The 22,903-nt window shown below is 44.0% G+C and overlaps 1 protein-coding gene across 5 annotated transcripts in view; it reads left to right on the top strand.

Moving 5' to 3' along the window:
* cep104 (centrosomal protein 104) overlaps nt 1–22,903 on the top strand; it is a 79,708-nt gene that overhangs the window by 16,169 nt on the left and 40,636 nt on the right. For all 5 annotated transcript variants that reach the window (XR_004416542.1, XM_033048067.1, XM_033048068.1 and 2 more), the window contains exons 8-13: nt 926–1,094; nt 1,970–2,125; nt 3,128–3,355; nt 4,160–4,381; nt 7,542–7,709; nt 15,642–15,815. Coding sequence is in view for 4 of the 5 variants with exons in the window: in XM_033048067.1 (XP_032903958.1) it covers nt 926–1,094; nt 1,970–2,125; nt 3,128–3,355; nt 4,160–4,381; nt 7,542–7,709; nt 15,642–15,815 (1,117 nt within the window). In the remaining variant the exon portion in view is untranslated. The remainder of the gene's footprint in view (nt 1–925; nt 1,095–1,969; nt 2,126–3,127; nt 3,356–4,159; nt 4,382–7,541; nt 7,710–15,641; nt 15,816–22,903) is intronic.

Raw genomic sequence — 22,903 nt, 5'->3', positions numbered from 1 at the left:
CTCATTTAGATAAGGAGGCCAGAACAGTACACAGTTTTCCACGTGTAAGACCCTGTGTAATTGCAGTCAGAGATCTTTATTCTCATACTCGGATCCTCTTTTACTAAGCCAATATACAATTTGTTACCTTAATTGCTTGTTGCACCTATGTGTTGCCTTTCAGTTACAGCCTACTTTCTCCGCCTCTTCCTTTTCCCGCACCCCACCCCCCGACATCAGTCTGAAGAGGGGTCTCGACCCGAAACATCGCCTATTCCTTCGCTCCATAGATGCCGCCTCACCCGCTGAGTTTCTCTAGCTTTTTTGTCTACCTTTGATTTTTCCAGCATCTGCAGTTCTTGCTTAAACATCATGTTGATCATTGATCACCCGTTCACGCTAGTTCTATGTTATCCCAAATACTCATCTACTCCCAACACACTGGGGGTAATTTACAGAACGAGTTAACCTACAAACCCGTGCATCTTTGGGATGTGGGAGGAAACCTGAGCACCTGAAGGAAACCCATGCAGTCACAGGGAGAGCAAAAAGCAGGAATAGCTCCATATAGACAGCACCTCAGGTCAGGATCAAACCTGTATCTCTGGTGCTGTGAGGCAGCAGCTCTACCAGCTGCTCTTAACGGTTGGTATAAATTGTGAAGAATTCACCCGTGCATCACTCCACTGTGTACCCCATTTGTCACAGCCTGGCAAACTGAGAAAGATCTGTTTTTTCTGCTGTTTGCTTTTTGTTCAATAATCAATTAACAATCCATGTTAAGATTCGGAATCAGATTTGCAGTATTACCTACGACGGTCAACAATAACTGAGTTGCAACACTTCAACTTTGAACAACAGCAACATGTTATTTACTTTTATGGGGTTAATCTTCATAAACATTTTAAAAGTATAATTTATTCATGTTATCATTATTTGTTTTCAGTAAGTCAGAGGTTATCTCGCCCTTGGATGACCTAGCCTTTGATATGTACCAAGATCCTGAGGTGGCCCAAATAATACGTAAATTAGATGAAGAAAAACATGAAGCAGTTAAGCTTGAGCGCTATGACTTTGCAAAGAAACTTAAACAAGCTATTGCTGATCTTCAGAAGGTAAGATGTAATATTCAGATATTGTGCTCAATCTGTGTGGAGTAATTACACCAATGTCTATTTTGATTTACATAATAAACATTAAGATTTTACAGTCCCACTGTATTTGTTTTAGGAAGTTGGGAGAAATGCATCTGGGAGCAAAAAGACACTGCCTGAACTAAAGTTCCACCGTGGATACCATCATTTATGTATCTTGCAGGGTAGATTTTATTGCATTGTGTTATTGGGAGAACAAAAATTAGTTCGTAATGAGGCCATAATTATTATCCAAGATACTTTTCAAACCTAAAAGAAAGTCTATGTGGATAACATTCACTGCCTCATCAATCACCTTCATTGTCTCCTCAAAAATCTAAATCAAGATGCTACAAACATCAAAATAAAAATAAAACAACCAGATCACCTGACTGTTACCTTTCTTAAGTATTTTTTCTTGGCTTAAAGTACAGATCTTTACCTTTGTTTTATAAGATACAAATATAGATAAAGATAGTCTTTCAGCACAATGTTACCTTACTTTTATGGATTACAATTTAGCTCTAACTAATCATTTGCTTCCCTGCACCATTACCTTTAGTGTTACATACTCTCAAAATTGTTAGACCAGGTAGTGAGTAATTATAGAAAAATGAATGTTTGAAAATGAAGTTGGATTTTGCTGAAAAACACAGCCTTTAGAAGAAAAATAGAGTTTAGATTTTGGGTCAACAGCCTTTAATTGGAACTTCTTTGGAGAAATAAGAACCTGAAATTGTTACAAATTTATACATTTTATAACAAGGTTTAAAAAATGATTGTTTCATTTTATGATTTGGCAAAATTATTTATCGAAATGTTGTTTTTTAAAATTTTCAAGTAATTGCTTTGTTCAGGTAGGTGAACGTCTAGGCCGTTATGAGGTGGAAAAACGATGTGCAATAGAGAAAGAGGACTATGATCTGGCAAAGCAGAAGAAACTGCAAATGGATGATTATAGGATGAAAGTTTACAAGCAATTGGAGCTACATAACCTTTTAGACATGGGAATGGTCAGTATAAATTTTGCTCACAAAGTATTTCGAATTTTGCCAATATCTTTTCTGGCATGTGAATTGGCTCCTTAAGCTTGTTTGTCATTCAACCTGATATCGACATAATTTTCCTACTGGTAAGTGTTTGTAAAGGAAATGAACAGGAAATGAAAGGAAAAATGGTGAGCACTTTCTACTGTTTTTCTACTGTGAATTCAGGTGGAAAAAAAAAAGTTCAAACCTCATTCTCTCTCTTCTCTTTTTATGCAGAAGCTTTAACTGTTTTTATTTGTTTAGAATTAGCTTTATCTATTATTTGCTGTTGTGTAATATTTTCCCACTTTAACCTAATACAAAACCTTGCAACAGTAGAAGATTTTTAAAATTTCAGAATGATTCGGACTCCTTTGGTTTGCCGTTGTCTCTTTCTTGTCTTCGAGTCTTTTTTTTCATCACTGGTGTATCTTTGAGAATTGTTTTTTCTGTCACTGTTTTTCTATCATATCTGTCCATATTAGTCTGACTCGTGCTTCTGCAATTCCTTTGTGTGGTTTAAGACCCAGGTTTCTCACTGTCGCGCTGAACGTGAAATCACTGATTAATCTTTTCTCTTCACCACATCTAAAAGTTTTTTTTCCCGGCTAGTTCTACAATGTGTTATTTCAGGAAACTCCTGAGCGTCATGTTTAAGTTGATGTGGTTTCTGTATCGTGGCAGTAACAATGCTCCAAAAGCATTTAATTGGCTATGAAATTAGAGTGGTATAATCCTGAATTGTAAGGAACACTAGACCAATGTTGTACAATGAATTAGATCACACTTTAAGACTCGGGATAATTAACGTTGAACATTTCTATCTATTCTTTGGTTATTTGCTTACCCCGCAATTTAGTTAGTTAGTCAAAGGCATCTGATTTAATATTATAGATTTTTATGGTTATGAAAGTAACCAAATTTTAACAAATGACTCCAGATTTGATAACATTTAGTTTGTACATCAATAATGTTTTTGCTGTCCAGATTCGAAAGTTTCCTGAGTTTCCTCTTGAACCAATGGATCACCCCAGTAGGCTTCAACAGGAACAGAAAGTTCTGGAAGTGGAATCCAATCGGCTATCTGAGAAAGTCCATCTGCAAGAAATGCCTCAAGCAAATTCCAAACTACAACACCGAACTGCTGGAAAGCCAAAGTGGTCTCCTACACCACAGCCTTCTCCTGCACCACCTGTCAGGCTACCTTCTCCAAGGGTATGTTTATGCTTTAACAAATGTTTTAGTGACTGGCCTTTGAAGGCAGGAATGAAAATATTTAGTGTTTAAGAAGGAACTGCAGATGCTGGAAAATCGAAGGTACACAAAAAAGCTGGAGAAACTCAGCGGGTGCAGCAGCATCTATGGAGCGAAGGAAATAGGCAACGTTTCGGGCCGAAACCCTTCTTCAGACTGAAGAAGGGTTTCGGCCTGAAACGTTGCCTATTTCCTTCGCTCCATAGATGCTGCTGCACCCGCTGAGTTTCTCCAGCTTTTTTGTGTACCAATGAAAATATTTACATTGGTTACGGTTGTTGATACAAGATTACTGGAATTGCAGTCTTCATATTTCTATAAGAGAAATGTGACACGTTTGTGAGTTAACACTGTTGAAATTTTTAATACAGCAAGTACATTGAGAGACTGCCCACTGTGAAATACTTAAACATTTCAAAGCGAATTTTTCTTGACTGACTAATTTGTAGCTTGTGCATTAGCCTGGAAATTTTAACGTATTCTCTGCAGCCAAAATAGCATATTTAACTTTAAGCTGTGCTATTTTTTCCATTTAGTTTCTAAACTAAACAAAGAGATTGTAAGCAGCTAGGGAAAGCGAAGGGATTAGAAACTAGATCTATGTTTGCACTTATCTATCTGAATGATCTCTTGATGGCCAATAATGTATAAAATATTTTCCTATCAAAACAGTTGAACAGCTGTTGAAAAGATGCTTATATAATTGGGAAATCTGTAGGAAACTGACCATCACATTCCTGTTTTTTATTTCCTGTCCTTCCCCAGGTGGATACTGGCTCGCTTCCTTATGATGAGAGACCACTCCCAGCTCAAAGCAAGCCTTCAGAATTGGGCAGTGTTTCCCAACAAGAAAGTAATGAGATGCCTGCTGTAAACACAGACACTTCACCTACATCAGGAAGTGGTATCGCTGGAGAACCAGAGCCCTTAACTGAGAAAGCTTTCAGAGAAGCTAGTTTCGCCATTGATTTATTTGGAGAGGCACTGGTGAGCAGTTTGACGTAATATATGTATAATAATAATAATAATAAATTTTATTTAATGGGCGCCTTTCAAACATCTCAAGGACACCTTACATAGTATATCGGAATAACATATAATCGGAATATAACTAGTAATAAAGACATCACAGAGACACAAATTAAAAACAGGATTCAATCCAAAAACAGAAAATCAAAAACACAGTGTGAAGAGGGAGCAGCGGCAACCAAATCGTGCCAGCGTCCACTCTCTCTTCACGGCAGCCATCTTGGACACAGACCTACAAGACTACAATTAGACAAAAAAATCATCCCCCCACAGTGGGTAGCACTGTGGAGGAAGGCACAATGTCCAGTCCCCACCCCATGTTCACCCCAAAGTCAGGCCTATTGAGGCCACCGCAATTGCCTCTACGGAGGCCCGATGTCCCTGGCCGTTCTCACCGGGTGGTCTTGCCCCGGCGTCGGGAGAGTCCTTTTGGCGGCTGGGCCACTTGGAACGGTCGCTTCCTGGTTGGAGCCCGCGGCTGCAGAAGCCGACAAGGCCGCGCCGGTTTGGAGCTCCCAGGCTCCCGTTGTTGAAGTCGGCGCCGCCTCTCCACACTGCCGCCTCTCCGCACGCCGCCTCTACGCTCCGCAGACCCGCAGCCCGGAGTTGTTGCTCTCGGCGGTCCAGCTCGCCAGAGCTCCAGCGCGGCGACCCAGGCAAGGCATCGCCCGCTCCGCTCCAGCGCTCCAATGCTGTGCCGCCGCCGAGGCCGAGGTGCTGGGCGGTTCCCGCCAGGAAACGGCGCTCCAAGCCTGCAGGTAGGCCACGAGGACGGGTCAACGGGCAGCCCGGAGAAAAGGCTGCCACACCGACCAGGTAGGGACCTAGAAATAAAGTTTACACCTACCCCCCACATTAAAAAGACCATATCCCCTACAAACAAAAAACAGGACTCACTAAAAACTATAAAAAAAACGGATTTAAAACGGACGGCTGCTGGCTAGCAGCCGTTCACCAAGATGGCTCCTCCTCCTCCTCCTCGTTGCCCTTCTTCGTACTGAAGAAGAGTCTCGACCCGAAACATCATCCATTCCTTCTCTCCAGATATGCTGCCGGTCCCGCTGAGTTACTCCTGCATTTTGTGTCTATCTTCAAATGACGTCACGCGCTCCAGATGGCTGTGCGGACGCATGATGATGCGTGCGACCGTCGCGCGTCAGTCACTACCAGCCTGTCGTGTAAATGACTGCCAATTGGGACAGGCCCTTCAGAAATAAAAATCTTTGTTGCAGCAAAAGCTGGCAGGGTAAGAACAAAGGAATCGGGTGAGCCAGAGTTGCATTGGAAATAAAATTGAAACAGATTTTGGATACTGCTTTGAAGATTAATTGGAACAGATGAGTGGACACTACTTGAGATTATATGGCAAAGAGATAAGAAATAGCATGAAATTAGAAGTAGGTGGACTTTGTGATGAGATCATATGAAACTTTTGACACGGTAGAAAGGGAAAATAAGGCCACTGATAGTTTCAGGCAATCACTGATCACAGGTAGGAAACTATATACAATTTAGAAGCATTATTTTTGATTCCGCTTTCAGATTTTTCCATTTTGCTTTTGTATTTACTTAGTGGTTGTTAAAATATATGACATTGAGGTGGATTTTAATATTCATGTCCTAGGTTCACTGATGACTAAGCATTTCCAAACTTTCTTCCCTCTGAGATGCTCTGGTAACAAATGCAAAACTGCCAATGACTACTCCATCGGTACTGTACAGTTCATGTACTCTCTGTATTTATATGCTTTCAAAATCGAATAGCTTTGAGGTTCTACTGACTGGATTTACATGGCCGGTCATCACGCATATAGATCCTTACTCTTGTCATTTTCCTAAGGATATCCTCCAACCAAATATTGGCATAATTTGCGTGACATAGTCTGATTCCTTTGTTTTTGCCTGAGGAAGGTTAGAATTTGGGGTGGTTGTCTCTTCTAGAAATTATGATAATTATATAAAGAGTACAAGTATGGATCACTGAGAAACATTCAGCATATTGTGTCTAAAACACTTCAATTTGGTGGTGGTCTGTGATTTTGCCAGATTAGCATACTTTCTGGGTATTGGATGTTACTTCAATTAACACGCAAACATACTTTTATTTCACATGACATGTCGTACTCTCTTGTGAACCCAGTGATTTTAAACGATGGAGGAAATTACAAGAGCTTGGGACCTTGGCTCCAACTGCAAATCTATACTCTGGTGTTCTGCATCCTATCCTAACCAGCCTCAAACCCACCCCATAGACCATATGGTAAACACAAAATGCTGGAGTAACTCAGCGGGACAGGCAGCATATCTGGAGAGAAGGAATGCGTGACGTTTCGGGTCTTACTGTACATTTTTACTGTATTGTAACCTCAAGATCTGAAATGTTCTAATATTGTACACAATGCTACTGGTTCCATTGTTATGGAGACTGTTTATCGATACCATTTCTACAGTTGGCACAGAAGTGGTATTGATATGGCTTTATTATTGTCATGTGTACTGCCATGAAATGAAATGCTTTGTTTGCATGGTACCCAGTTAAATCATGCCATACGTGAATAGAATCAAGGAATACGCAACTACGCAGAGTAGTGCAAACAAAAAAATAACAGAATGCAGCATATAGTTTTACAGCATTACACCATTACAGAGATATTGCGCATAAAAACAGTTGACAGTCTGCGTTGAGGTAGGTTGGGAGATGGGAACACTAGCTTATGGGAGACTATTCAGTAGTCTGATAAGAGTAGGGAAGAATCTCTTTCTGAATCTGGCTTTCAAGCTTTTGCATCTTCTGCCCGAAGGAAGAGGGAATGACCAGGGTATAAATGACTGCTTTCTCGAGGCAGAGTGAAGTGTAGATGAAGTCAATGCAGGATGGGGATGCTGGTTTGTGTGAAGGACTGGGCTACATCCATAACTCTACAATTTCTTGGCATCTTGGGCCAAAGTAAGCTGTGAGGAAAACCGAGAGAATGCTTTCTAGGGTGCATCTGTAGAAGTTGGGAAGAGTAGTTGGAGAATGACGCAGTAGCAGAATTTTCAATCTGATCAAGATTTCCGTTGAACTCATTCAAATATCTTATGTGGATTTCTGATCAATTTTTTTTATTGGTTATAGGTGGCTGGTGCCTATTCAAAAACTTGGTCGTACAGGGAAGATGCTTTGCTGGCTGTTTATAAAAAGCTTTCCACTGTTTCTGATGATATTTCCAAGGACGAGTTAAAGAATATGCTACGAGCTGCAATCTTCCTTGTTCGTAAAGCTATTAAAGACAAAGTGTCATCGGTAAGTTATGAACAATGAACCTGTACTTTCTCCAGTTTAAATTGATTTTGTAATGCCTTCACCAATTATTTTCCAATGCATTTACAAGCAAGTATTTTTACAATCACAAAAGCAAATTATTTGAGCAGGATGATAGCTGCTCCCAAACATTTACACTCTAGCATTTATACATTGATTTCCAACAGGAGTAAGATCAGAAATGGAATATAGAAGCAACATGGCTGAAATAGTCTCTTAGTCAGCTCTGCCATTCAGTAGGTGTCATTGGGCTTTGTTGTTGGAATAACCTAACTCACGCACAGTGATTTTTATTAGACTTTTATTAGTATTATATTACAGCATGGGTAACTTCATCTTAACACATAACTCTAGACGTGGAAGAAAGGGAAGAGAGGCTTTTTATTAAACAAGTGGGCGGAGCTATAGTATGACTCATAACATGAGTGACACACTGATCTACATCCTCCCTCTTAAAGAATTAAAGGTCAGCACAAAACCATTGATATGCATAGCAATTGATAATAAGCTGGAGGAAAGTCGAACATAGCCCGGGTACTTCACGGTGGGCTTGCAAACACGGCCAGCACGTGTGCGATATAAACCATCTCCGTTTTTCGCCACCGGGGACAGAGTCGGTGGCTTGACTGGTGGCGGAGATTGAAACAGCATCCCCGGTGATGAAACGGGACTTTGGCACAGGCGTAGGAGGTGTCGCTATTGGCAGAGCAGTGGTTTCAGAAGTGGGTTGTTGTGCTGGTACAGGCGGACCGATGCCGCTGGACGTGGACGGAAGTACACTTGTACGGTCTGGATATTACGGAGGTAGAGCCGTTCACAGGCAGGATATGTTGTCTGTTATGTCTGTAGGTGCCGCCATCAGCACTGACCAAATAAGAGCGTGGCTCAGAGGGAGTTCCAGAAATTACATGACCTTTGTCAGTTTGCAAACTAACCACCTGTCCCCGGTGGCAGCGGCCTGCGTTTTTGTCATACCACTGGTCTCCAATTGGATGCGTGGGTTCGAATCCCACTTCTGACACTATGTCATTGGGCTTTGTTGTTGGAATAACTTAACTCATGCACAGTGATTAAGATCCAAATAGTTTTATTGGTATTAAAGCATAGGTAACTTCATCTTAACACATAACTCTGGACTGGGGAAGAAAGAGAAGAAAGGCTTTCTATTAAACAAGTGGGTGTGACTCATAACATGAGTGACACTGATTTACAGTAGGATAATGAATGATCCTATCTAAACTCCAATAAATTTGAATGCTTTGGTATCCTAACTATTTGATAGTCTTGAATTAACATCAATGACCTGTCGCTGAGCATTGAAAAGCTTTAAAATATGCAGTATAAAAATCATCTCTGTTCTAATGGCCAACTCCTTATCCAAAGATGACTACTCGTGAAGATAGCCTACAAAGGAAGGAAAAGAAGCAGGGTGACGGATAATGGGGGAAATGTTTGCACAGCGAGGTGGGAGTATTACTCAAACTTGACAAATTCATTATTGATACCATTGGGTTGCAAGCTAATCAAGCTGAATATGAGATGCTGTTCTTGCAGTTTGCATGTGGCCTCGCTCTCTCAATGGAGGTGGCCAACGGCAGAAAGGTTAATATAGGAAGAGGAGTTAAAATGTGTAGCAGCAGGGACACCCAACAGGCCTTGGCAGACAGAGTGTAGATGTTCGGCAAAACAGTAATTTAGTCTGCTTGGTTCCTCCGATATAACGGAGACCACATCAGGAGCACCAATTGCAGTTGACGAAGTTGGAAGAGGTGCACGTGAAACTCAGACTCACCTGGAGGGCTGTTGGGGATGTTGAGTTCTCCATATTCCTAGCTAGAGGAATTGACATCTCTGCTTGGTAGTCCGTAAAATTGACATGTTAAACAGTACAGGTGCACAACCTTTTATCCGAAGATCCAAATAACGAAAACCTCCGAATAGCGGCCATTTTTTCGGTCCTTGAAGAAAGGTCCTTGAAAACGTTCACCGAGGGCGGCCCGCAGAGGTGACAGCGGAACCTCCGGTCGGTCCTCGAAGAAAGGGGAACTAAATCCCCATTCATAAAAGAGAAGGTGAGGGTATATTGCACGGGAGGGTTAATAATTGACAATATGCTGCTGCCTGCCCGCTGAGTTAAAAAGTTCCCACGGTAGACTCACGATATACAGTGCAGATAGTCGCTCCCTTCAGTTTCACCCCACCTGCGCCCCTCTGCTTCCCGGTCATGTGTGTGACCCCTTCCCTCCCCTCTCCAGCTCCCCGCCCATTGCACCGGCGCGGGGGCTTTGCACTGTCTTCACGTCGGCCGTGCCAGTCACCGGAGACGTCAGGACCAATTGGACACCGACCACCAGGCCCACCGCAAGCACGGAGAACCCAGAGACCCACAGCCAACAGCAACTCCAGCCCAGCCCCACTCCAACTACAGAGGAACCTGGGTTGCGGATGACGGGGCGCAGCTCGGGGCGTCGTAGGGGCCCATCGGGGAGCGGGTTCCTGTTGGACCTGACGTCTCCGGCCACCTGCCATCCTCCGGGAACTGTACCGCCCTTGCAGGAGAGTGGGGTTGTTTGCAGTTGCAGAGGGAGAGGGCAATTCACATAAACATCCATCACAGTGAGTCTCCTCCTCACTGTGATGGAAGGCAAAGACTTGTCTCTCCCCTGCTCTCCATTCCTCTCCCGAAGTCGAGGTCAAAGCCCCCGGCGGGCGCTAGCAAGTCCGCGGCCACTCAGCCACGCCGGACGTTGTAAGGCCCCCCTCCAGGTCATTCTCAACCCCGTAATTCGGGCGGGAGAAGTCGCCGCTGCCGGTGCCCCGCAAAACGGTCTCCCACCGGGGACCCGCAGGCTCCCGGTGTCACCATCCACCGGAGTCGGGTCGCAGCAGCGCGCCCCCGCAGCTCTCCACGCTCCGAAGCTGGCTAGCTCCACGGAGGTAGGTCCGTAGGTCCACAGCTCCCACCGCCGCCCACCGACCCCCAGGCCCACTGCAAGCACGGAGATCCCAGAGACCCACAGCCAGCAGCAACTCCAGCCCCGCTCCAACTCCAGAGGAACACGTAGGGGCAGAAGCTGATGGAGTGCAATGTACGTCTTGTTCTTGGGGTGGCGGATGAGGGGGCGCAGCTCGGGCTGTGGGCAAACTGCCACTTGTCGCCGTAGCGGCCCATCGGGGAGCGGATTCCTCTGGAGTTGGAGGGGGAGGGGGGTATTGTGCTGTTTGATCGCCCCCTGCTATCCCAGGGACAGGGAGACACAGCGGCTTTTTAGACTGGTGGGCAATCACTTCCAAAGTTCTGCCCACACAGTCAGTACACCTCTACTACACTGCATTTCATATAAACATTTATTCTGCAAGAAAAAACGACATTGAAGACTCAAACTCGCGATCGAGTAACTGCCGGGATCAAGGCGCAAACTCGCGACCTAGCGGATATGAGCCGAGCACTCTACCACTGAGCCAGCCATTAAAATCTACGCTAAAAAATTTCCATTCCGAAGACCGACAAATTCTGAATTACGAAAAGTGTCTGGTCCCAAGGCTTTCGGATAAAAGGTTGTGCACCTGTAGTATTGTAGCGCGGTGATAAACCCGAAATGAAGGCTAAGAGCCAGGTATTTTGGGAGGAATTTTATGACCGCGGCAGCGGCAGCGGAGATCCGACTCGGCCCCGAAGCTGTGGCGGCGGCAGCGGAGACCCGACTCGGCCCCAAAGCTGTGGCGGCGGCAGCGGAGACCCGACTCGGCCCCAAAGCTGTGGCGGCGGCAGCGGAGACCTGATTCGGCCCCGAAGCTGTGGCGGCGGCAGCGGAGACCCGACTCGGCCCCGAAGCTGTGGCGGCGGCAGCGGAGACCCGACTCCGGAACCGTGGCGGCGGCAGCAGAGACCCGACTCGGCCTCGGAGCTGTGGCGGCGGCAGCGACCACCCGCGGAGTTTGAACCGTCGCCTCGGCGGAGGGAGAACAAAGAGGGAAGAGACAGAGACTTTAAGATTTTGCCTTCCACCACAGTGAGGAGGTGTTTGGTGAACTCACCGTGGTGGATGTTAAATTTGTGTTGATTGTGTCTTTTTGTCATTTTTAAAATTATATGTATGACTGCAGGGAAACAAAATTTCGTTCAGACCGAAAGGTCTGAATGACAATAAATGAATCTAATCTAATCTAAAGATGTTGTTCTCTTGTCCAGTTGGGTCTGCAAGAGAGCAATCGCGCCTAAACCCCTGCGCCCTTTATCCCTGTAGCTAAGGGCCGCCCCTGGACTAGCCCATTCCCGTGCCGAGGGGTTAGATAGTGGAATGGCCTGATGGTCCTTGGGAGCCGCCACACTATAATATATTTTCCGGTGCTCTTCGGACTCCTTGCTCTACACCCTGCTTGCTTTCCAGACCATGGATTGCCGTCTACACTAATGACCAAGCCAGATGCCAATCATTTGGATGCTAGATTTTGAGTTTTACTGGTCTCTTCATACCCCTGAGGATGGATATTTATGATCTAAAAGCTAAGTAGCTGCTAATCCCATGAGAGTGACCTGGAAAATAATGTGGGAGGATTTTTTCTAAGTGACTGCAGGCATCTCCTACAATATTGTGGAGGGGATGAGGTTGTGGGGGTTGCATTCCTAGAAAACAGTCCATATAGCAACCTTCTGGATCAATCAATATAGTAAGCTTCTGTAAATTTATTTCAAATACTTTTTTCACAGAAATGTTGTAAGAAGAATTTGTTTTGCCTTACATTTTTGGGTAGTGATTAATGAATTATTTAAGGTGGAATGCTCCTTACCATTGTTTACCGGAGTTGATTGTACTTAGAATTTTACAATTGCCACTAGAGTGCAGCAAAGTACTAGCTTCATGATGCTAAACCAAGATTTATTCATGAGATGCCAGGAACTGCAGAAGCTGGCTTATACAAAAAAAAAAGACAGTGCTGTAGTAACTCGGCGAGTCAAGTGGCATCTCTGGAGAACATCTCTGGCAAAATGTTTAAAGGAAACATTTGGACAGGTACATTGTTGTTAATCATTTTAATTCCTCTTTCCATTCCCATGCTGACCTTTCTGTCCCGGGCCTCCTCCGTTGCCAGAATGAGGCCACATGCAAACTGGAGGAACAGTACAATTTGTAGCTTATAACCCAATGGTAGAACGTTGGATTCTGCAAGGTTACTTAATAAAATCTCTATTCCACTTCCCCAATCTTCTCCCCCTCCCCCATGCCTTCCTTGTGCCCCACGGGGACTTGCATCCATTTCTTTCTCCTCCCCTGTCACCTACATTCCTCCCTCTGGCCTCACAATTTGCAACTCTTCCATCTTTATCTCATGCCTTTAGACTGGTCTAGTCTTTGTTCAACCACCCGCTTATCCAAACCTCATCCTCGCCTGTATCTACCTGACACATTCCAGGCTTTGTCCTGCCCCACCTCTCTTCCAGGTTTCTTCTCCACCCCCCCCCCCCCCCCCCCCACCACCACCACCTCCAAAATCAGTCTGAAGAAGGGTCCCGACCCGAAACTACACCTATCCATGTTCTCCAGATATGTCGCCTAGCCCACGAGTTATTCCAGCACTTTGTGTCAATTTCTACAGGGAAGAATCACTGACTGTTGACTCTGAAAACTGTCTGAAAGACTGGTTGCATTCTTCTCTCCTTGCAGAAAGATTAATAAACATGAAATCCATGGTTGTGCTGTTCATAGGACTTGTGGTTTTCTGGATTATTGTGCACAATGTAACTTTTATATCAGAAGTAGTCCAATTTCAAAAAAGGCTTATGATGCCAAGAAAGCAGAAGGATTTAGGTCGTTCTGTTGCAGTATGTGGACACGGACATACTTTTACCAATCCTGCCTACTGAAAATAAGCCGTATTTGCTTTCAGTTAGAGAATTAAATTTACTGATGTCACCAAGATTATAAAGTTTTAGATGTCTAAATTGTTCTAAATTTATGGGACTGCATGTGAAATTATGATGAAAGGGGTAAACATTTTAAATGTGATTGCCATATTGTCTTTATCTTGATTCAGCATTGAAGTTTTTCCTTGCTTTATTTCTTAGAATGAATTGAATCCTTAAATTTTCTATTACATCAGAAGCTTTGCAATTGACCAATTATTTTGCACTTGTCATTGTAGTTTGAGATGTTAACAATTTTTTTACCAACATATATATAATTCTAGATGCCAATGCACCTTTCTAATTTCAAATAGTTAACCTACAAATGTTGAACTCAAATTGAAAGATGTTTTTATAATCCACTATGCCTTGGCAGCAGCATTAATTCAACTTCACTGCTGCTGCTGCCAAGATAGTTGAATTTATTTATTTTTTGCTTTCATCTTTCATGTGTTTCAATGGAACACAATAGAAATTGCCTCATCACTAAATGTTGGTAGCAAGGGCAGACATTGCTATGTTGTAAGGGCAGACTGTCCTGTCCTGTGGTAAACTGTCAATTGATTTTTATGTTCCATTATTCCTATCATTTCTCATCAATCTTTTTGAGATTCTATAACCTACCTCCTGCTGATCTGACCTGGAAGGTAAACAATCCACCCCTGATATTTCTCTGGCCCAGTAGTGCAGGAATGCCTTGAGAACTTTGTAAGAAGTGCCAATCTTAAGCTTTTTACTTGTACCAATGTTTCAAACTATGCAATGAGGAATCAGACCTGCATTTGGTTTAATGTGTAGCATCACTTTTTTTCTAATGTTAATCAGCGGTGGTCACATTGAATGGCGGGTAGATTCTCTTGTCTTAATTCTATTCTTTATAAACTGCTGCATTAGTGCCCCCCCCACCACTAAATAATTGGTTCTCTTAGTTTTAGTTTGGAGATACAGCGCGGAACCAGGCCCTTCGGCCCACCGAGTCCATGCCAACTAGCGATCCCCGCACATTAACACTATCCTACATACACTAGGGACAATTTACAATTAACTCCAATTAACCTACATACCTGTACGTCTTTGGAGTGTGGGAGGAAACCGAAGAACTCGGAGAAAACCCTTGCGGTCACAGGGAGAATGTACAAACTCCGGGTCTCAGGCGCTGCAAGCACTGTAAAAGGCAGCGACTCTACCGCTGCGCCATCGTGCTGCCTAGCTGGGCTAGTTCCTTCAATGGCCTTTACTTTTGATTCCACAGCTGAATCTTGTGCATATACCAAAGTCCCCCAAATGTACTTAACGTTGCAAAATTTGGGCTGTGAATGTGAATTTTAAATGTATGATACAACAATATGAATAGAGTCAGTTCTGCTACAAAGCTTGCTTTTTCATAAAACAGATTGGGTTGAACGCAGTTGATAAATTAGAGAACATTTTTTCCAATACGGGACAAATTTACTTATAATGCGTTTTCTATCGGGAACTAGAGTAGAAGTAACATTTGGAAATTGACTCGCAGTCTTGTCAGGAAAAACAGTCGAGGGAAAATAAACTGTTTCCAGCCATCTAATTGTCTTTTAAGAACACAGTCTGCTATGGAAATTGGCAAGAATTGTTTATATTGACACGTGCATTGCTACTTTATGAAACATTGTAACATAAAGCATTTAGTATATTTAGCTTGCAGTGGCAAAATCAAAGCTATTTTAAAAAAAACCTTAATTTTGAAAATTGTATGGGAGGAATAACTTTTGTACTGGGAGTATGCGACACTCTAGATTCTATCTCCCTGTTCCCCATTGACACAATTATTTTTCTAATGTATTTCTAAAATATGTTTCTTTGGGACATAACTATCACATAGTACAACTATCAATACTTTTTAAGATTTAAAAAAAACCTGTGCGTAATTTTATTCATGATATATTTCATTACTGTTTTGAATAAAGAAAGGTGAGATATTTTTGTTTGCATAAAGCATGTAAATCATTGTTGCTCTTATTACCATTTCTTAGGTTTTCCAAGCATCTCTGAAGTTACTAAAAATGCTGATAACTCAGTTTGCTCCCAAACACAAGCTGGGCAAAGTTGAAATTGCTCATTGTGTTGAGAAAACGTTACCCATCCTCCTCAGTAAGACTGGAGATGCAACAACACATCTTCGAGTGGCAGCAATGAATTTCATACAAGTAAGCAATTGAGTCCTTGTTATGCTTGTGTATTAAATGCTCCAGAAAGGTGCTTTTAGATAAATAGTGCACTGCCACATTAAGGGATTAATCAGAGGATTATGTTTTGACATAACCAGGATTTCAATTTGGACTCCATTTTTATTTTATTTTTTTGCTTGTTTCAAAGCAATGCCTAAGTATGATGCATTTATTTATGAAGGAAACTGATTATATGTAGACACAAGGAACTACAGATGCTGCCTTACAAAAACAGACAAAACAAATCAGTGGGTCAGGTGGCTCCTCCGAGGAACGCGTTACAGGTTGGGACCCTTCAGACTTTTTCTGGTGCTGGGGGGGAGAAAGCTGGAAGAGAGGAGGGGCATGACAAAGTTTGAAGAATGATAATGTTGAAATAAAGAACTGCAGATGCTGGTTTAGAGAATAAAAAAGACCCCAAAAAAATAGATAGTGAATACACGTGAGTATGGTTTTGATGTGCAGATGGTTGGACAAATGCCAGAGATAAAAAGATAAAAGGTGTGAGGTAAGAATAGAAGAGGTTCCATTTTTATGTTCTCAGCCAACTCTTTATTGTCAACGTTTGTCTACTGTAGTCTAGTCGACCATTTTGCTGAACACTTGCTGCAGTCTGCCTAGGCTTGCAGGATCTCCCAGTTGCTAACTGGGGATAAAATAATTGCATTGTAATTTTAAGTTGTATTTCAAGATGAACTTACAAGTGAACAAGTCATCTGTTTAATGTTAAAATTTGAACCTGGGAGATGTATATTGAAGCCATTGGTAATTGATTTAATGTTTGTCGTTAAATCAAACTTTGCAATAAAACCACCAGTCTGCTTTGATTTTATTGGCTGCTCGTGCAGTTTGAGGGCTATATTTGTACAACCACACTGATCATTACATTAGTGAGTAGTGATATGCCAGATGTTCTTTATTTTGCTATTTCTATCTTCCTTTGCTTGCCCAATATGGTTATGAAAGAAAATATGTGTGCTGCCAATGACTTTAGGGGCTGTCCCACTTGGGCGACCTAATTGGCGAGTTTAGAAGAGTTTGAAAAAATGACATGTTGAAGACCTCCTTCGACTATGTAGAAGACCTCGTTCGACTATGTTGAAGACCAGCTTCGACTAACTTCAGGAAACTTGGACACCGAATAGTAGAGAGTGAAGACGACCTCCTTCGATCTCCTTCGACCTCCCTTCGACTATGATGAAGACTATCTAGGACTACCTTTGACTACCCTCGATTACCTACGACTAACATGTCAACCTACTACGACTAAACCTACGAGTAAAAAAAGTATCGATTTTTTCCATGGCGACATTTTTTTACTCGCGGGCAGTTTTTAACATATTGGAAAAAAACGCCGCGACCTAGCTAAGGCCTCGAGTACGCAGAGACCACTCTCGAGCTTGAAGGAGAATTACGAAGACCTCCTACGACCTCGTGTCGACCATGTTGCCCTCGAGTGTTGTCGAGGGCAAACTCGCCAGAACTCACGGATTAGGTCGCCCAAGTGGGACAGGCCCTAAAGTTTTGAATTACTATCGTTGCTGCTGCATTGCAGCTAAATTGGGATTAATCGGCCAAATGTGAAATGACAACGTTGAACTTTGCTGCAAAGCAAATCGTGTCCTCTCAGCATATAATAATGTGGTAAACTCATTTTGTTATTACATATTCATGAGTAACTATTAATCATCTTTGGCTAGCAATTGAATATTGGCTGTGTTTGGGCATGAGGGAATGAGTGAAATAATGGTCAGGTTATTTGTTTGTTTGTACTTAAATTTAATTCATATGGTAACCAGGTCATTTATCTTTCATGTACTAACACACATCCTAATGCTATATGCACTTGTACACTACTGTTGGAGCAGGTAGTTGAAGTATGGCATAAAGAGGTTTCTTTGTAATTGGTGCCCCTTCATTTAGTGATTAATCACTATTCAAATCGCATTCAAAGTGATTAATCCTTATTGTAGTAATTTTTTTAAATCATATTTAAAACAAAATCTACATATTACTGATCTTTTAAATACAAACAATGGTTTATCTCTACTAAATCTGCATGATTGTTTTAAATGGCCTTTGTCATTCATTTCATAGTTAGTTGTCATTCCACCAATGGATAAACAGCATATTTACTCATGTACATTATTTCAGAGCTGTGAACGTAACGAAGTCCATCATGCTAATCAGCACGCCCCATGCCCCTCAAATTGTTTCCATCTATATTATCTGCTGCCTTGGGAAAGCAGCCAAAATAACGGTGGATTACTCTCACCCAATCATTCTTTCTTGTCCCCTCCTGACTGGTAGACAATACAACAGCTTCAGACCAAGAGCAGCTCATTTTCCACTGTTATCAGACTCTGGAATAGATCCCTCATGTTAAGGATGAATTCTTGATCTCCCAATCTACCCAGTTGTGGCCCTTTTAATCTGCATTTTCTCCTTAGCTGTAACACTATTCTGAAGAAGGGTTTCGGTCCGAAACGTTGCCTATTTCCTTCGCTCCATAGATGCTGCTGCACCCGCCGAGTTTCTCCACCATTTTTGTGTACACTATTCTGCATTCTGTTTCCTTCTCTCTCTTGCATACCTTAATGTAATTTTGTATGGTATGATTTGCCTGGATAGCACAGCCTTTCACCATCATAGTACACATGACTAATAAACCTATCTGAACCAACCAGATATTTATTTCCCTGTGGTAAATCCATTCTCTGTTTTCATTTGAAAATGTATGCTGTTTAGTTTGGTATATTTGGTTGTATTTTGTGTGTTCCATATTTTGCCAACCCATTTTAATGAAAACTAATGCCGCTTCTGAATGCAGTGGTATTTTCTCAAGCTATGTCCTCTAAATGTATTAACTCTGAATTGTTGTCCTTACAACAAAGTTGTATAGACCCATTGTATAACGTGCAGTAATAGATACTGTGGAGCTTTATAAGAGGCTTTTATGTACCTTGCTCAAAGTGCTGAATATTTATTCTTTTAAGAGTTAGTGATCCTATTCTATTTGAGCACAGTGAATAAGACTTTGGTTTCATTCTTGATTCTTTATTATATTTGAAATTGTGTACTGCTTAGAGTTGTCTCAATTTAGTCAAACTTTTAAAGAAAATCTGACTGAAAATTGTCATCAGTGTTCTCAATTTCATATATTGGCAATTGCTTTTTTTAATGCCCGAGGAGCCATTCACCCACGTACGTGATATGTAGACTGCAGATGCTGGTTTACAAAAAAAGACCCAAACTGCTGGAGTAACTCAGTGGGTTGGGCAGTATCTCTGGAAAACATCAATAGGTAACATTTCAGGTTCGGACCTTTTAGACTGATTGTTGTAGGGTGGAGAAAGCTGGAAGAGAGGTTGGGGTGGAACAAAGCCTTCTAAGTGATATGTTAATATAGGTGAGGGGTGTTTTGGATTGGCAGATGGTTGGACAAAGGCCAGAGATGAAAAGACAAATGGTGTGAGATGGAGAGGAGAGAAGAGATGTGAAATGTGAAGCCGGAAAAAATAATCTAGGTGGAAGGGCCAGGGGAAAGGGAAAAATATGTGTCTCCAGGTGGGGCACAGGGAGCAGGGGGGAAGTATTGGTGAAACTCCCCTCACCTGTATCCACCTCTAACTGCCAGGCTTTGCCCCATCCTACCTCTCTTCCATTTTTCTCCTGCCCACTGCAATCAACCCAAAGGGTTCTGACCCGAAACATCACGTATCCATGTTCTTCAGAAATGCTGCCTGACCCGCTGAATTGCTGCACTTTGTGTCTATTTTACTGACGTGAGTTGTTAGGTACTGGAAAACATTTGACTGGAAGACTGCAGCGCTACTCTTAATTTGCCCTTCCATAACAAGGTTATAAGAAACCTCGGACCTATCCAAAAGTTGAACGAAACAGATGCAGTGAGTAGAACTGCTGCTTCGCATCTCCAGTGACATGCATTCAAAACTAACCTGTGGTATTCTTGTGGTGCACAGAGGTCCTTCTGCAGTTGTACAGGGCCCTAGTGAGACCACACCTGGAGTATTGTGTGCAGTTTTTGTCTCCAAATTTGAGGAAGGACATTCTTGCCATTGAGGGAGTGCAGCGTAGGTTCACATGGTTAATTCCCAGGATGGAGGGACTATCAAATGCTAAGAGAATGGTGCGGCTGGGCTTGTATACTCTTGAATTTAGAAGGAGGAGAGGGGATCTTATTGAAACATATAAGGTTATTAAAGATTTGGACATGCTAGAGGCAGGAAACATGTTCCCAATGTTGTGGGAGTCCAGAGCCAGGGGCCACAGTTTAAGAATAAGGAGTAAGCCATTTAGAGCGGAGACGAGGAAATACATTTTCTCACAGAGAGTGGTGAGTCTGGAATTCTCTGCCTCAGAGGGCCGTGAAGGCAAGTTCTCTGGATTCTTTCAAGAGAGAGCTAGATACGACTCTTAAAGATGGCGGAGTCAGGGGATATGGGGAGAAGGCAGGGACGGGGTACTGATTGTGGATGATCAGCCATGCTCACATTGAATGGCGGTTCTGGTTCGAAGGGCCGAATGGCCTATTCCTGCACCTATTGTCTATTGTTTATTCGCCTTGTGTCTACGTGGATTTCTTCTAGGTGCTCTAGTTTCCTCCCACATCTCAAAGAAGTGCATATATTGTAGATAATTTGGCCATTGTAAATTGTGAGTGGTAGAATCTGGTGTGTGTGGGGAGAAGAAAATGGGACAGTATAACTGGGTGCTTTGTTGTTTGATGGTAGCAGTGGACTCTGTGGTCCATAGTTTTTATGGTCTATGACTTGAAGTTAATTTGTGTTTGACCACATTACAAATAGGTAATATTCCCCTCCACTAATGCCAAAGAGAATTGTTGTAGCTGTCACTCTAGTTGGAATTATTTTGATTCAAGACTGGTTAAGAATGATATCTGGGAACTACTAGTTATTTAGTTAGCGTAGCTGAGAATGCTTTGCCTTATTTGATTAAAAATGTAAGTTTGTACCATGATGTGAAAATTTGATCTGAATCTATGAGTGAAAACTACAGAAAGTGTGCATAATCAACAGTAACAAAACCAGATAAAGCAAATCTGAGCAGTCCTAAAATTTGTCAGAAAACCATGTGGCTTTGATAATGTTTAGTTATTTGAAAATTGTAGTTTGTTAATGTCTGTTTATTTTGTAAGAATGATCATGTGTAGTGTCCATAATAAGACAAATTGAAGGATCACGATTTAAACCAGATGTTGTTAATTCTCCCAATTTTGTTAGTCCTTGCTATCTCCTCCCCTTCCTCAGTCCCCCTGCTGTCTCCTCCCATCCCCCAGCCTTCGGGCTCCTCCTTTTTCCTTTCTTGTCCCCGCCCCCCCCCCCACCCCCGATCAGTCTGAAGAAGGGTTTCGGCCCGAAACGTTGCCTATTTCCTTCGCTCCATAGATGCTGCTGCACCCACTGAGTTTCTCCAGCTTTTTTGTGTACCTTTGATTTTCCAGCATCTGCAGTTCCTTCTTAAACACTTTGTATACTCCACTGCGTTATCTCTTCAAGGTATGCCTACCTTGAAGAAGTTCTCCTCTTCTCTCCGGAGACAGTATCACAACCTCCTCTCTAACTGTCCCCCATCTGTGATCCCCCTGCCCTCCAACTGTACGACCACATTCTTACCCAGACTCGATACCACAGCCACATCTGCTTCCTCGGGTCCTGCCTTCGCCTCCATCTCATACCTCATGGCTTCCAGCTCCAGTTCCCTACCTCCCAGTTCGGACCCCAACCGGACCATCGGTACCGACTGGCCATCCACCGGCATACTCAACAATTCTCCAACCGGGCACTGAGATCCACCCTGGCCGCGATGCGCCGGCACCAGCAGGACCTCGCATTGACACTCCCTGAACTTCAGGCCTCGCTTACCCAGACCTGCAACGGACCCCAATTATATTTTATCCGCCGGAAGATCCACCTCTTCAATCAACAATTCCTGGCCCACCTGAACTCCACCAAGGACCTCAAATTATCCCGCCTCCAGGCCTCTCCCGACGCCCCGCGACACCAGCAGACTCCGGGCCCCAACTCTGGCCTGCATCGCCTGCCCGAGTCCCGCGACGCCATCTTGGCCACGAGGAGCGACTTCAATACTCACCAGGACGCCGCCTTCACCGACCTCCACGTCGATGCCGCTGCCGACCCTCACCTGCCTACCGATAATGCCCAGCCTCGCAGCTTCGGTAACTCGGACTTTCTCCCCCTCGCTGATTCCTCCAACCCTCGACGGCCCCCGGGACCGCCCAGCCTCATCGCCGCACCGGGCCCACCCGACATCACCATCGCACTGGGTCGGCAGAACATCACAGCCGCACCTGGCCCACCCAACGTCGCCGTCCCACTGGGCCCGCCCAGCATCGCCGCTGGACCGGGCCCACTGAACTTCGCCGTCGCACTGGGCCCGCCCAATAACGCCGCTGGACCCGACCTACCGGGCATCACCGCTGGACCCGACCTACCGGGCATCACCGCTGGACCCGACCTACCGGGCATCGCCGCCGGACCGGGGCACCCCCAGCATGGCCACCGCACCGCACCCGACCCATCTCGTCGCCTTCCCGGGCTGGCCGCGCCACCCCGCCGACCGGGACCTCCCACACATATCCCGCGGACCCCAACTCAACCGCCCATCGACTCCAAACATTGGGTCCGTTGACCTGCGCCACGGGACTCCTGCCATCGGGTCCGCTGACCCTCGCCACTGGACTCTGACCATCGGGTCCGCTGACCCTCGCCACTGGACTCCGACCATCGGGTCCGGTGACCCGCGCCACTCCACCTCCCTCCAACAACCCACAGCCGTCGCCTTACCTGGAGCCTGGACTCTCCACTGGGCCTGAAGCCTTCACGCTGCTTACTCCCACTCTCCTGGGTTTGACTCCACTGGGTCCTAGTGCCAGTCGACCCAGCCTGGTCTACCTCAGTGGCAGTTCCACTGAGTCTTCCCCAACCCCCTCTAACTATGTGACCCCTGCTCTTCCCCACCCACACCACAGCCCTCTCACCCCCCCACCCCCTGACCACCCACCA

This window comes from Amblyraja radiata, chromosome 31 (genome assembly GCF_010909765.2).
Source record: "Amblyraja radiata isolate CabotCenter1 chromosome 31, sAmbRad1.1.pri, whole genome shotgun sequence".
NCBI lineage: Eukaryota > Metazoa > Chordata > Chondrichthyes > Rajiformes > Rajidae > Amblyraja > Amblyraja radiata.
Note: the sequence above shows the minus strand (reverse complement) of the source record. Positions and strands in the feature narration are given on the sequence as shown.